Source organism: Oryx dammah, unplaced genomic scaffold, assembly GCF_014754425.2.
Source record: "Oryx dammah isolate SB20612 unplaced genomic scaffold, SCBI_Odam_1.1 HiC_scaffold_4, whole genome shotgun sequence".
Lineage (NCBI taxonomy): Eukaryota > Metazoa > Chordata > Mammalia > Artiodactyla > Bovidae > Oryx > Oryx dammah.
The window spans coordinates 21,248,762-21,264,110 of NW_024070188.1; the positions used below are offsets into that span (position 1 = coordinate 21,248,762).

At 36.1% G+C, this 15,349-nt stretch overlaps 1 protein-coding gene across 1 annotated transcript in view; it reads right to left on the bottom strand.

The window, feature by feature from the left end:
- RFX6 (regulatory factor X6) overlaps positions 1 to 15,349 on the bottom strand; it is a 50,812-nt gene that overhangs the window by 17,395 nt on the left and 18,068 nt on the right. The window contains exons 5-9 of the mRNA XM_040238426.1: positions 15,247 to 15,324; positions 14,152 to 14,179; positions 4,298 to 4,405; positions 766 to 843; positions 535 to 648 (exon numbers count right to left, since the gene is read on the bottom strand). Of these exons, the coding sequence (XP_040094360.1) occupies positions 535 to 648; positions 766 to 843; positions 4,298 to 4,405; positions 14,152 to 14,179; positions 15,247 to 15,324 (406 nt within the window). The remainder of the gene's footprint in view (positions 1 to 534; positions 649 to 765; positions 844 to 4,297; positions 4,406 to 14,151; positions 14,180 to 15,246; positions 15,325 to 15,349) is intronic.

Here is a 15,349-nt window from a genome sequence, read left to right on the forward strand (position 1 = left end):
TGGGGGAATTAGCTTTACCCTCTTTCCGGCTGAATGGCTGGTTTTGTGGCCAACCATCTCCTCTTTGATTTTGATATCCTTCCTGATCCTTCTGTAGACACTTAGGGACTCTTATTTGGCTTAAGAACAAAATTCATCATTAATGCACTAACATTAGAGAGTTCCAGATTTTTCAAGTTATTAATCCTGTAAGAGTGCTTAATTCTGCTTTTCCCCAAACTCTGATACTGTGAAAAAGCCACTATTTATTCTGAAAACATCTTAGACAGTTAATAAAATTATGTAAGTTTTTATGGAAGTGTGTCATATTTAGAATCATTCTTAGCTGTAAACAGAAACTGATTTTTGTTTTACTTAATATAAATTTACATTAAAATACATTCACTATTACATGCATACTATTAAGCTGATTGCTTTCTAATCAGAAAAAATTAATAGTGTATCTCCAGCTAGAAATAGCAAGTTTATTGAAAACATATTGAAAAGTTTAGATGGAATGAGAAATATATATTTAAGTCCTCCTAAAGAGCTTACCTTATAAAGAATTGAGTCACAAACACAGAAAATGTCAATTATAACTGGGTTTTCAAGCAGGGGAAGAAGATGATCAGGCATTCCTTGCCAAAAGTGTAATAAGAAATGCTGAATCTAGTTGAGAGCAGAGAGTACATACATTAACATTTTCCCTTAACATGAACTTGTATGAAAAACAAGAAAAGAATGTTTATATAATACAGTCAGCAAAGTGTTCTTTGTTACTCTTACCTCCTCAAAGTTTCCATTTATTGCATTGTCCAAGATGCACTGGCAGTGAGTTTTGTACATCATTATTAGGGTATCAACCTATATCAAGGAAGAAAAATCTTAACAAAAGCACCCTTTCAATGCTGCCTTCATTTTGTTCAGGCATACATTTGTTCATATATTCAAGCAGATCGTTAAAATTCCTGTTATGTACCAAGCACTGTGCTCAATGCTGAGGAAACAAAGGTGAAGGGATAATTCTTATTTTAAGGAGCACACTGCCTTGTAAAGGGAGAAAGGTGAGCAAATGGATAGTTGCAGGACAGTGTGATAAGAAAAACGAAAAAAATGATTGTTTAGGGACTATCAGTCAAAGCAACATTGTAGTTTTCTGCTTAATAAGAAAATCTCCTTTGATTGGAGAAATAAATGTAAAATGGTAACATACACGAAATCTTCACACAGTGTTATTAAGCAGGTGCTTGGGCAGCGTGGTGCAGTGGTTTCCAGCTTCGATTGTGGAGGCAGCTAACACTGAACGTTGGCTCCACTGCACTGCTTTGCACAGGTTGCTTAGTCTCTGACCCCAAGCTTTATATCTTCAAGTAGTAATAACATATTACTTATAAGGTGTTGAGGAAGATAAAACAAGACTTGATGCACATGGAACAATTTTCCTCATGCAAAGTATAAGATCTTACTGGATTACCTCAAATTACTAATAATATTAAATGACTCGTTGGCCAAAAAAGATTTCAACATTAAATGTCTGTTGCAAAAATTCTGTTTCCATGTATACACTAATACTTGTATCCACAGATAGAAAATCTTAAACAGCTTACAATTTGCAGAGGGTTAGAACTTGTTAATCTTCTGGCAAACTAGGGACACCCATGTTCAAAACAATTTTATTTTATAAACTAGAAATATTGCTACCTGTTACAGGTTGTGTGTTCTATGTGAACAGAGGAACAGGCTTAGATGTTAGAGGTGTGAACTCTGCCTGCAGGATACCTGGATTTGAATGCTAGCTCTCATCTGCCACTTAGTAGCTATGTGATGTTGGGCAAAGTACTTAACATTTATGTGTTTTAATTTCCTCATCTATAAAATGGAGATCATAAAAACAGTAAATATCTAATCGGGTTGTTATGAGGACTAAATAAATTAACACATGAAAGTGGCTGGAGTAATCCATAATACAATCTATGGTTAACTATTTTTATCTTTATAGTATCTAGGGCGGTGATGGTGACAGGGGTGTCCTACTCCAATTCTTTGCTCTCCAACCTTTATCTCTGCAGCCAGCAACATCAGACATCTCTGTGGTTTAGTGTAAAGCTGTATAATGATGGCATGCAAATTACCAATCTACCTCTAAAGAAGTATGCTGACTACACACCTCTGCCAGGATATGTCACCATTAATGCAAGTGAAATATGCTCTTTACCTTAAGCAACAATTTTCAGATGGGCCGCAAGACATAGTTTTAAATGAGGATAAGAACGGCATGAATGATAGAAAGGAATTAATAACTGTTGTCAAAAATTAACCCTTTGACCCCTGAAAGCCACTAAAGAAAAGTGAACTTTTATCTTCACAAGTGTTTCCATTTATTTGTGTCAATTTTTTTTCTTCCATACAGAAAGCATCAAAAATTTTAAATCTTATCATTGGTACTTTGCTTATTTAATAGTTACACAGTCTTAGGGTAAGAACTTTTCACTGTAGCATACTTTGTAGTCTTTATAAACATAATTTTGCTCAATTTTCTGAGAACATACATCACATTATAGAGGGTAGAATCAGAGGCAAGTCTTCACTCTAGTAAAGTCAGTGAGCAAGAGAGGGGGTAGCACCTGTCTTGAGTGACACTCTGATGGGGGCAAAAAGCAGGTCCCTCAGCTTCAGCAAACACCGCTCACTGGGGTCAGCTTCTCACTAGGCAGCCTCCATCGTATCTGCCTCAAGAAAGTAGGTGCTTAAAAGTGTTCAGCCTCAGCCACACCCCTCTTTCTATGAACTGACACGTTACCTGGGGAACTTGGCTACTGTCTAGGAAGGTAAAAGGCAGGGCTCAGCTGTCCTCAAAGGACAAAGGGAAGTATGGGGCTCATGATGGGGACCACTGGGAATGAATTTAGAAACCAGAGCTTATTTAAGCATCTTGAATACTGAGTGAGAAATGATCTACAGACCAGTTTTTCAAGTTGACAGATAAGGAATTCCTTGGAGGTTAGATAAGGCTGAAATAAACTACTGGAACATGTTCCTCACTTCTTTTTTTCTTACTCTCTCCGTCTACCCTCCTCACCTGGTATATTTACACAGTAAACATCTTCTTGATATGTTTGCATGTGAGCCATCCTCTCCACAAAGGTGAGCCAACAATACCCTCCCCCAAAGAACTGTGTTCCCCAAGGTCCCGCAGATTTCCACAAGTTCCCCCACAAATTGTCACATGTTAACATTTACTGGAAGTGTCTCCAATCTGAAGTGAGAATATCATATTATTTCCATAGGTTAAAAGATGATGTGATGACCTTGAGAAATGTGATGGGAGAGGAGCACAGTAGGAAGTGGACATTTAGGAGGCTTGCCTGGATCTGAGAACTGCGTTCAATATTTTGCCTATTCCTAACTGGGAAAATAAGTCTGTCATTATTATGAATTAGAATGAAGTTACTGTGCATCTCTACTTATCTATGAATAGACCTTTTTACAGCATGTCATTTTTATTTCCAGTTTCTACAAATGCCCATTACTAAATACAGCTGGACATTGTTAATCATATTCATCTGTCTTTGCACCTTAAAAATATGAACTGACTTAAATATACTCTGAAAGATATCTTCTCAAATGCTAATAGAAAATGAACTTTAGTTGAAAAGAATGTAGAAATCTTTATGCTCTTATATAATAATGGATCTTGCTATTAGTCAGCCAGCAGATACCCAGCAAATGCCTCTAGAAGTTTAGAAATAGGGGAGCATTTAGCGTTAGACTTTACTACATAAGCATTGCAATTTATTTTATAAACTGAGTTTCAGGAAACTGTTTCTTCTTTAACTTTCAAAAAATTTTGCAACAGAGCACAGAGTTTTATAATTGAGAAGAATCTTTGGAATCTTTGAGTAAGGTATCTCCCCCTCAGTGATAGGAACAAATTCTGTCCTAGAGAAGTGGTTGATGACTAATTACTGAAATGAAATGGTGCTAGTAGAAAATATAACACTTAAAATGAAAGAAATTGCACATGATAGGCACCTTCTAGGACATTCTTCCTTGATACTGAGTTTTAAATAAAAAATAAACTTTAGTCTTTTGAGGTTTATTATACCACCTTCTGATAATATACTATCAGGGAGATGGTAAATAATTAATTGGAAAGGCCTGAATCGATGTTAGTAAACATTTGTCCCTCCTATAAATCAGTCAATTATGTTTGATTATGCAGATTTCTGTTTCCCACGAGTGCCATGAGATTCCCAGCAAATTGAGATATGGAACCAACATATCAGAAAATCAATAGAGAAGTATCTTTAATTGATACCTTGTCCTTAGAAAGGCATCCTTGGTACACAAGGTGTTGAGCGCTGGGGAATTCTGGAAGAAGTGTTCCAGTTTTTGAGCTAAGCGAATATTTACGAGTGAAGCCACCCTATAATTTAAAAAATGAAAAGAAATAAATCATTATCAACTATTTGATAATGACAGACAATTCTACAATATACAATTCTAACAATATAAAACCTACAAAATTTCATTCTTCTTTATCTTTCAAACCATAAAAAGTCAGGAGGTTTGGGTAAACTGTTTATTAGATTAAATACCTGGAAAACTAGATATTTTAGCAGAATTACTGTTGCCAAATCATACACAGTTTCATAGTCAGGGCATTTTTCCTTTACTTTGGATTTTAGTTTTAGACACTTTTTCAGTTTTCATAACTTTTAGAAATTTTAGTTCACGAGTTTACATTTGTTAATGACATGTTTTAAAGAGCTACTTTTAGGCTACTGAAATTACTTTAATATGAAAGTGTCAGAAATTGCCAAATTCACTTATGAATTACCAAATCATTTATGGATTAAATAAATGAGATGGTAAGAAGTTTTAATTTATTATGCCTCAGAGATAATTAGTGGTAAAATTGTGATTGAAGCCTAACTCTTCATATTCCCAAACTAGTACTCAGGATTTTCCCATCTCAACCTCCCTCCTTCTGCCAAATTCAGGTACTTGTTTTATTTTGAATCTTTTGGAAAGCACCCTTCAAAGGCTGGAGAAGCAAATAGCAACCTACTCCAGTACTCCTGCCTGGAAAATCCCATGAACAGAGGAGCCTAGTGGGCTATAGTCCAAAGGGTTGCAAAGAGTCAGACATGACTAAGCCACGAAGCACCCTCTGGTAGTTTTCTGAAAGTCAGAAAAAGTGACAAATAAGTAACATATAATACTGCAATTCTAATGTACCCGCAAGAAACCCACACATAAAGAGAGAGTAAGAATACAAAGTCATGACGGAACCAGAGCCTTAGCAGAGGCTTCCCAGATGGCTCAGTGTTAAAGAACCTGCCTTTAGCACTGTTAGGAGATGTAGGAGGCGCGGGTTGGATCCCTGGGTCGGGAAGATGTCCTGGTGGAGGAAATGGCAACCCACTTCAGTATTCTTGCCTAGGAAACCTCATGGACAGAAGAGCCTAGGGAGCTACAGTCCTCGGGGTTGCAAAGGGTCAGATGACTGAACATGCACGCACACACTCATAGGTCGCAACTGATTGTTGGTTTCGTTTGTGGAGAATGCCTACAGATATTAACATTGACGAATTACAAAACCTAATGTTGAATGAGGCCAGAAAGTCATAGAAAAAGTGAATCCATTTTTATGTAGGGCCAATAATAAATAATGCATTGGTGATAACAAATTGGACAATGATAAACAATATATAATATTTACTATTTTAATCATTTCAAAAGATGGTACTAAGTACAATCATCACTGCATTGTTTAATATTGCTGGTATACATTCATAAGTGATAAACTTTAATGAATGACAACGGAGTAATTAGCACCAAATTCTGTGAGCAGTAATATTTGGTAGGGACCAGAAGTGATTGTGGTGAGGGCATAAAGAGGACTTTTCTCTTTTAAACAGTGAGGTAGGTCATGAATTTTTATCTTAGGCTTATTTTAAAAACTCCGTTTGTGTGCCTGTGTTACAATAAATTTCCCAATAAAAATGTTAGAGTGCTATGGAAACACATATTAAGGAACAGAGTATATGTCTTTTAACTATTATTTAAAATTCTCATGTTGATAAATGATAGTTTTGTGATAGAAGCTAGCAACACAGGGAACATCAACAGGGGGAAGAGTGCCTAAAGAAAAAAAGTTAAAAATTAAATTTGCCTGGATATGTTAACAAACGTGTACAAAGCTGGTATAAATCAAATGATAATATTCTGTCTAGGACCTATAACACAAAAAGAAAGGAGAGATTGATAAACTGGGAAAAATTAGATGTTCATTTTAATTCCACTAGGAGGTTATTTTAATTGCAGTAAACGAGGTGCCAAATCTTAGACCAGCTATGGAGGTCTGTTTCTTTTTCTTTTTTTCTCTCAACTGATGACTTCACTACTCTTGAACGATTAGGAATCTTATTTCCAAAAGAAAACAAGAAGGAACCTACAGAAAAGAAACAATATGATTAGAAGCAAGAGGGTCTGATTTATGAGGAAAGATTAAAGGATTTAAGCTGCACAGTTTGGTTAAGTGATGACTAAAAGAGAACATGATAACAGTCTACAAATATTTGAAAAGCATATACCAAGGAGGGAGGATTTGCTATTTATCTTGGTACAAAGTTGTTAAACTGGTCATGAATGGTTGATATTAAGGAGAAGGCTATCAGGGAAACTTCCTGGTTAAAATAGTGTGTGAAATCAAGGGACTATTTCTTAGGAAATAATGGCAACTTCATTACCAGAGCCACTGAAAACAAAATTGGACCCACACTGGAAGATTCATAGGAAAAGTTTTCTTTGACCAGGACAAAGTGTCAAAACTAGGCTTCATTTGTTTGTTTATTCCTAGCAATTAAAGGGTTCTGAGATTTTCTCTAAGGTATTTTTGAAATGTGAACCACTATATTTATGAATAAAACATTTTAAACAATCAAAATTCATGCTGCTGGTTGATAATGGCTCTTAATTTCCTCTCCATGTTTTGTTTTGCTTTTGTTGCCATTGATTTTGTTCACTTTTATATTGTGAGCCATTTAAAACTTAAAAGAAGGTATATATAAAAAGTAATAAATACTCATACTTACTGTCCTGAGACATCAGACATTTGAAATACTAATGTGGCCTCTGTTGCCCTTTCTAATTTCATTCCCATCCCCCTCATAAGGAATAATTAATGTTCTGGATTTGGTTTATATCATTACTATACAAACCTTTGAAAATTTACCTCATATGTAAATGCTTTTAAATAACATATACTAGCAGCAGCAGCAGCATTGCTTTAAAACTGGTACCATATAGTATGTATTTTTCTATATTCAATGAGCTTTTTGCTCACAACTTTAAGTATTCGAGATAAACCTAATTTGATTCTTAAGGCAATAGTTCACTCATTTCCAAAGCAGTGTAGTATTTTCCTAAATATATAATATTTTATTTTCCTACTATATCATAATGGAATTTTATTTTTTGGTATTCTGAAATTATAGACAATACTGCAATGAACATCCACATACATGCCTTCTTGTGCACAGTGTGAAGGTTTCTCTAGGAAGGCAGTCATAATGTGTGTGAACTTTCTGTTTTATTAGGTATTGCCCCTTCTACCATTTAGAAAAGCTTCTTAGCTCCCATTCTTAACAAGGCTATATTTTAATAGTTTTAATTGCTGCTAGTTAAGTAATAGTAAAATGACTACTCATTAAGATTTTAATGTTCATTTTCTTGATTTAAAAATAGACATATTTATCGGCAGGATGGTATTCAAAATATTTATTGACTACACATTATAGAGGGCTTCCCCAGTGGCTCAGTGGTAAAAAATCTGCTTGCAGTGCAGGAGCTACAGGAAACACAGGTTCGATCCCTGGGTCAGGAAGATCCCCTGAGGAAGGGCAAGGCACCCCACTCCAGGATTCTTGCCTGGAGAATCCCATGGACAGAGCAGCCTGGTGGGCTTCAGTCCATGCGGTCACACAGAGTCAGACACGGCTGAAGCAACTTAGCACACACGCACGCACACATTATAGAACCTGGTCAATCAGAACAGGCACCGTGAGCACCAGCACTAAGTATGTCATTCTTTTTCATCTTGGTGACTTGCCTGTTCCTATACTTTACTGTATTTCTATTGGGTGGTCTTTTTATTGGGCTTCTCTTGTGGCTCAGACAATTTTTATTATTGAGCTGAACACACTCTAAAATAGTGCCATCTGATAGAACTTTCTGGGATGGGGAAAATGTTCTATTATCTGCACTGTTCAAATACAATATTCACTAGCCAGCACTTGAAATGTAAATAATGTGACAAAGAAACTGAATATTTTATTTTGTGTAATTAATAGTCATTTGTGGCTAGTGGCTGCCACACTGCATAGCATAGTATTTGTAGACATTAATCCTCTATCACTATATATGATATATATCCAGATTTATGTTATACATTTTACATATTTGAAGCCATATAAACATATATCTGTTTTTGCATCCTGTTTTTCTTTCTAACACTCCTCCATGTCATTAAAAGTCTTTAATAAATGATATGATATTCAGTCCTATAAAAGTCTTACAAATTATGTGACCATTTTTTATTATTAGTCATTTAGATTGATATGTTTTATACCATAGTTAATAACAATTTTGTACATAATATTTTGTTTGCATTTTCTATTATTTCTTTATGTGAGATTCATACAAAGGTGAAATTAGTGGGAGAAAGAGTATGAACACTTAAGATTTGAACATAGATCTTGCAATGATCTTCCAGAAAATTTGTTCTGTCTTCACCAGCAGGATGTGAAAGACCTTATCTCACCATACTTTTACGAGCTTAATAATAATTTTTATATTTGATAATTCATTATTTAAAATATTAATTTAAATTTATTTGGTAGTTCATTTTCATGCATTTATTGGCCTTTTCTTCCTCGTGTGTTTTGTCTATTCATGTCTTTTTTAAAAACTGTTATTGAGACCCTCCTATTTTTTAAATAAATTGCTAGTATTTCTTCATGTAGTAGAGATATTTTCCTATTGTCATATTTCCATGTGACAATGGACTAATATCTTCCCATTGTCTTTTGTTGACTTCAGATTTTGTATATGACACTTTGATTTAAAGAATTTTTCATTTTCATGTTTTCATTTTTTTCCCTTTGAAATTTCTTAAACTGTTTTCATGCTTAAAAAGTTATTCTCCCTTCAGAAATGAGGTAGATATATTTCCTTCTAATTATTATTTTTATATTAATAACTTACATGAACTTCATAAAGATATAAGCTTTAGAATTTTTTTCCCAACGTAGACCATTTTTCTAACATCATGCCCTGAAGAATTTTATTTATTTATTTGGTACTCTCTCTCCTTCCATAAAGGAATTATGACAATTCATCGAAAAATACTTCTTCCTTCATTGGGTATAATGTGTCCTTTCTTACACACTAAATTATTACATACACTTGGGCCTTTTTTCAGGTATCTAATCTCTGCTGTAGATTTGTTCTACCTACATTTGAGTCAGTATAATACTGTCATAATTTTGATATCTGCCAGGCAAGTCTCCTTTGATTATTCTTTATACTTCTCTCAACTATTACTTCCTATATCTCTTTTGTGCGTGTGTGCATGCTCAGTCACTGAGTCGTGTCATACTGATTGTGACCACATGGACTGTAGCCTGCCAGGCTCCTTCGTCCATGGAATTTTCCAGACAAGAACACTACAGTGAGTTGCCATTTCCTACTGCCAGGAATCTTCCCCATCCAGGCATTGAACGTGTGTCTTTGCGTCTCCTGCATTGGCAGGTGGATTCTTTACCACTGAGCAACCTGGGAAACCCCATATATCCTTTTAGATCAAGTTAATTTCCCAAAATAACTGCTCATTCAAATTTTTTAAATATAAATTTATTTATTTTAATTGGAGGCTACTTTACAATATTGTATTGGTTTTGCCATATATCAACATGAATCTGCCACAGGTGTATACGTGTTCCCCATCCTGAACCCCCCTCCCACCTCCCTCTCAAATTTTTAAATAGAGTATTAAATGTCTAAATTTAAGGAAGAATTGACACAGGGTAGCCATTCCCTTTTTCAGAGGATCTTCCCAACCCAGGGATTGAACCTGGGTCTCCTGCTTTGCAGGCAGATTCTTTACCATCTGAGCCACCAGGGATCCCTTTTCTTTTGATTACTCCCAAATATTTTGCGTTTCTGCTGTTTCCTGAAATTTACATTTTACAATGTTCTGCCTTTCCTGTCTTCCCCAGAGACTGTTCCCATCTCTCTCAACAGGGAATCTGTGAGAAAAGTTCTGTAGAAAACAATTTGAATGACCATTTCCTCAGTTCTCCCAAGGAAAGCACTTGGCTAGTACAATTCCAGATGCATAAAAGAGCTCATTCCCTACATACAATGGATGTCTTGGGGCATTAAGACTACATTCTCTCTGGAAATCCTGACTGAGAAGAGCTGGGACCTCAAAGTTCTTCAGACCTCTACTACCCACTACCAAGATTTCACTCACAGAAAATGACCTGACTGCTGATACCTCAGAGAGGAAACCAAAACCACCAAACTCTCTCAATTTCCTGCCACAAAATCCACAAACCCACTTCATCTCAACTAACCCATTCCTCTTTCCAGTTTCAATGAAATAAATGTCCTTCTCTCTAGGGCCACTTCCTCCACTCCAAAGCTCTTCCTTGCCCATCTCTTCAGTGACCCTGTACTCTCAACTCTCTTTCACATCTTCAGTCTCTATGTTTTATCAACAGTACAACCATAGTTCAATCTTCCTTCTGAACTAATTGTCAAGCCCACCCCATCCTGACTGTTTTCTGCATTCAATTCTACTGCCCACTCATTTTACAAATCAATCAAACCTTAGCTCTCTCACAAACCAATGAAACCCTAGCACTGAAAATGTTCTCCCTGCAGTTATTATCTGTACTTAACTCATTCCATAGACCTTTTCCAATCCGTATCTTGATGGCCCTTTAGCCCCTTTTGATAGCAGCAAGCATTCCCTTCCCTTGGAAGCACTCTTTTCTCCTGGCTTCTGTGCCACTATTTCTCCTTTCTCTTCCCTCTCTGGATTCTCCTCTTGTTCTTCGTTCCCACTTTTCACAACTCTTTTCTCATAATGTTTTTTTCTTCTCATTTATTTTCTCCCTAAATGTGTTTACCCTTTACCATGACTTCAATCACCATCAAACTAAATACCTAAATCCTCTCATCCAGTCATATATATCCAACTGCTCACTTCAAGTATACACTGGATATTTTATAAACACATCAAATATTTGTTGTTGCTCAGCCACTAGGTCATGTCCGGCTCTTCGCAACCCCACAGACTGTAGCAAATCAGACTTCCCTGTTCTTCACTATCGCTCAGAGTTGGCTCAAACTCATGTTTGTTGAGTTGCTGATGCTATACAACCATCTCCTCCTCTGTCACCCTCTCCTCTCACCCTCAGTCTTTCTCAGGATCAGGGTCTTCTCCAGGGTGGCTTCCTGGTGGCTCAGACAGTAAAGAATCTGCTTGCAATGCAGGAGATTTGGGTTCATTCCCTGGGTCGGGAAGATCCCCTGGAGAAGAGAATGGCTACCCACTTCAGTATTCTTGCCTGGAGAGTTCTATGGACAGAGGAGCCTGGCGGGCTGCAGTCCATGGGGTCACAAAGAGTCGGACACAGCATCATATATAACAAGTTCCAAACTGAGCCCTTCGTCTTTCTATTCTTTCTACCTGCTTGTCTTCCAGTACTTCTAGGCTAAAATCAGTCATTTCTCTCCATCCTTTGGGCTTTTATCCTTATTTGGATATTTTCTTATCCAGACTATCCATGTATCTATAGCATGATGCGCCTTTTGTTTGCCTTCCTCTTTGTTGGTTTTTAATATTTGGCAACATCAGAGTCATTTTTGGTTTTCACAGTGAGGTGGAGGGAGAGCTATTGGATCTGATGGATAGAAACCAGAGACTCTGTGATGTTGAAATATCCTACAAATGCATAGGACATCTCCCACTAGACAGAATTATCTGGCCTGAAATGTCAGTGGTACTAAGGCTGAGAAATCCTAATCTATGTTCCATCTGTCTGGACCACTCTTCTCCTCCTCCTCCTCCAAATCCTACTTATCTCAGTTCTATCTTTGAATGTTACTTCCTGTGGGAAATGTCCTTAATCACTTATACTAGGTTAACTCTCAAGACACTCTTTATAATTAGTTATGATTACTTGCTCAAGGTACGTTTTTCTGCTACACTATATAGGATCAAACTTATCCGTTCACAATTTTGTTCCCGTATACCTATAATACCACATATCTATCAGTTACCATTTCAACCATGGGTTTAAAAAATAGAATTTCATTTTGAATTTGTAAGAAAACAAATACATTGCAGTTTCCTTAGCTGTAAATTGGCAATATTATTACCTATTTTCCCTACCTCACCATTCTTAATGCTTAAATGACCTGAAGGATCTGAAAGTTTCACATCCTGAGCAAACTGATGGTTGGTCACTTCAAATACAAAACAGTTTTTTAAAATTTCAACTTTGTTAAACAAGTATCTTATCATAATTTTTAAAAAGTATTTAGACTCATTGGGAAAGACCCTGATGCTGGGAAAGATTGAGGGCAAGAGGAGAAGGGGGCAACAGAGGACAAGATGGTTGGATGACATCACTGACTCAATAAACATGAGTTTGAGCAAGCTCCAGGATATAGTGAGGGACAGGGAAGTCTGGCATGCTGCAGTCCATGGGGTCACAAAAAGCCAGACATGACTTAGTGACTGAACAACAAAAAGAATATTTTCAAGCTTTTAGACGGCCCTTAACTGTGTTCATTTATATAATAATCACAATAATTATACTCTATTATTGCTTCAGGTTAGAAAAATAGGCTGGATAGCCTAATCGAAAATTTGTTTTTACTTTATTAACAAAATCTATACCCGAGTTTTTATTGTGCTCTTTTAAGCAGGAAGAAGTAGACATGAGAAAAAATTTTCTTTTACTCGATAAAGCGAGGCTTGCCACCTGCATGCTGTACCAGCTAATGGACTGATGGTACCACCAGCTCTTCAAAACAGTAGAAGGAACACCTGAGAGAAATGATTTAAACTCCCTATTGACATAAACTTCAGTCAACTGAAGTGTATTTCTAAGTCAATATTTTTGCACTTTCACAACTGTTTATCTAATAAAGAGCTATTATTTCATTGATAAAAAAAAGCAATCTGGAGGATTTTATTATGTAATTAGCCATTAACTGTATAAAAGCATTTGTGGGAAGAAATTGGTCATTTCAGAAGATTGGGGGTTTTTATATTATTTCTTAATATGCTTGCATCATTTTACCAAACTAATGGAGTTACAATTTCCCTCAGGTCCAGATGGACCACACAACGCATTGCCACGGGCCCGGGTTCTGTGGCACCTCCTTTAATGATTAGTTAACTTGAGGCTAATGAAGACCTGATCATGTGCCTAATTAGCCATGCAGTCTCTAATGGTAGTTTAAGTCATTTAGATAAAGTCAGTTTGTTGACCTGTTCTTTGGTTGGGAGTGAGAAGGGGGAGGGGAGTCTACAGAGAAAGTGTGTGTTGAGTGAGAAAGTGTGTGCTGTGTGTGTGCTGGGCCCTTTCTCCTGGGCTCCCACCTCTGCCACACCCTGCCATCACTCCCAGTGCAGAACAGAGCAGCAACATCACACACACACGGTCAAACATCACAGCATAACATTTGGGTTCTTGACAACTATTAAAGGTTTTGTCTAAATAGGGGTTTATAGACTCCAAACACCAGTTTTTCCCATATCCTCAGCTTTAGGCTTTTTTAAATTTAAATAAAAATTTCTTGGATCAATGGTGGTCTTTAAAAAAATAACCCTTCTAGTATCTATTATTAGATGAGAATAATTGAAAAATTCCCCCTGCTAGGTTAATTGGAGGTTCAGTAGGTCCATGTAAAGAATCGCTGGTTGCCCCAAATCTAATTTAACTCTGTCTGAAGTGCTCAGCCATTCAAGGCACTCTTAATAAATAACATTTATTTCTATATTTGCCAATAAGGATGAATAACCCTGTTGTTAAGATTGTAATACATGTTATAACGATATACAATATAAATGAAAATAATTCTTACCTCATTCTTCAGCTTGCTTCCAGAAAACCTTAAAAATAAGAACATTTTTCAGTAATTAAAAATACATATACAGTTATAGCTATCAAGGATATGCAGAGGACCTACAAAAGTAGTAACTTTATACCACGACTAGTGAAATAAATCTAGAGAAATGTGTCTGATTTTCAAAGGGACCCAAGCCTCTAAGGGAAAGTAGAATAAAGGATATTGAGCAGTCAGGTAAGAATTGAGACAAATGAAGGCACACAATATGAAGCATTTGTGTGTTCTAACCTGTATTTTCACTTCACAGCAAGCAGTGGTTAATAAGCTGCCATTAAGTTCTCTATAGTATCTGAGTTCATCTTAGTATGACTCAGGTGACTAAAGTTATTTGTTTTTCCATAACATACCTTACTTTTAAAAATAAATCATTATTTTGAGAGTTAGAGCAGTTATTGGTAAATCATACCATAAAGAAATTTCAGATGCAGATTTAATCATTTGGAGTTCTAATTTTTAAAAAATAATAATTGCGTATTATCACTGGTTTCATTGGATGCCACCTTACTTGTCAATAATATCCTCCTGAGAGTTGATGGCAGATTAGAGCAACATGTTCTTTATATTCATTTGTATTTTTTTCCTTCACAGAGACTCAGTAGCTGGGGTCAGAAGCTTTATCATGCTAAAGTAAGCTGATATATCAGAGCATATGTGACTAGAGATGAATAAGCTTTTCATTCTCATAAGATACTGGCCAAAGCATCTTTAAAGCAGGTTATCACATAGAAAAAAATACATTTTCTGTCTTTATTTTATTGAATCTAGCTTGAAAATCAATTTAGCCTTAGAAGCAAATAATTTAAAAGCAATTCTGCTTCCCTGGTTTCTCTTTTACATCTCTCTGGGACACCTGGCTCACCATTAATTTCTCATTAATGACTGCAAATTACATAAATTGCCCAGTCATTGTAAGTGTCCATACAAAGTTAAAATTACAGTCTGATGCTGAAAGGAAAACATTTCAATAAACAAAATTAGCAAGTCATTTTATTCGATATATATTATTTAAAGACATTCAGAGAACTTGTCTTAAAGATAGCAGGACTCTACCTTGTCAGGCCTTTTCCAGAATAAACGGAATGGTAATATGCACTACTCTCTTTGATGCCAATCCCATAATAATGATACCTAGAACAAGAACCAGCTCTGTGTT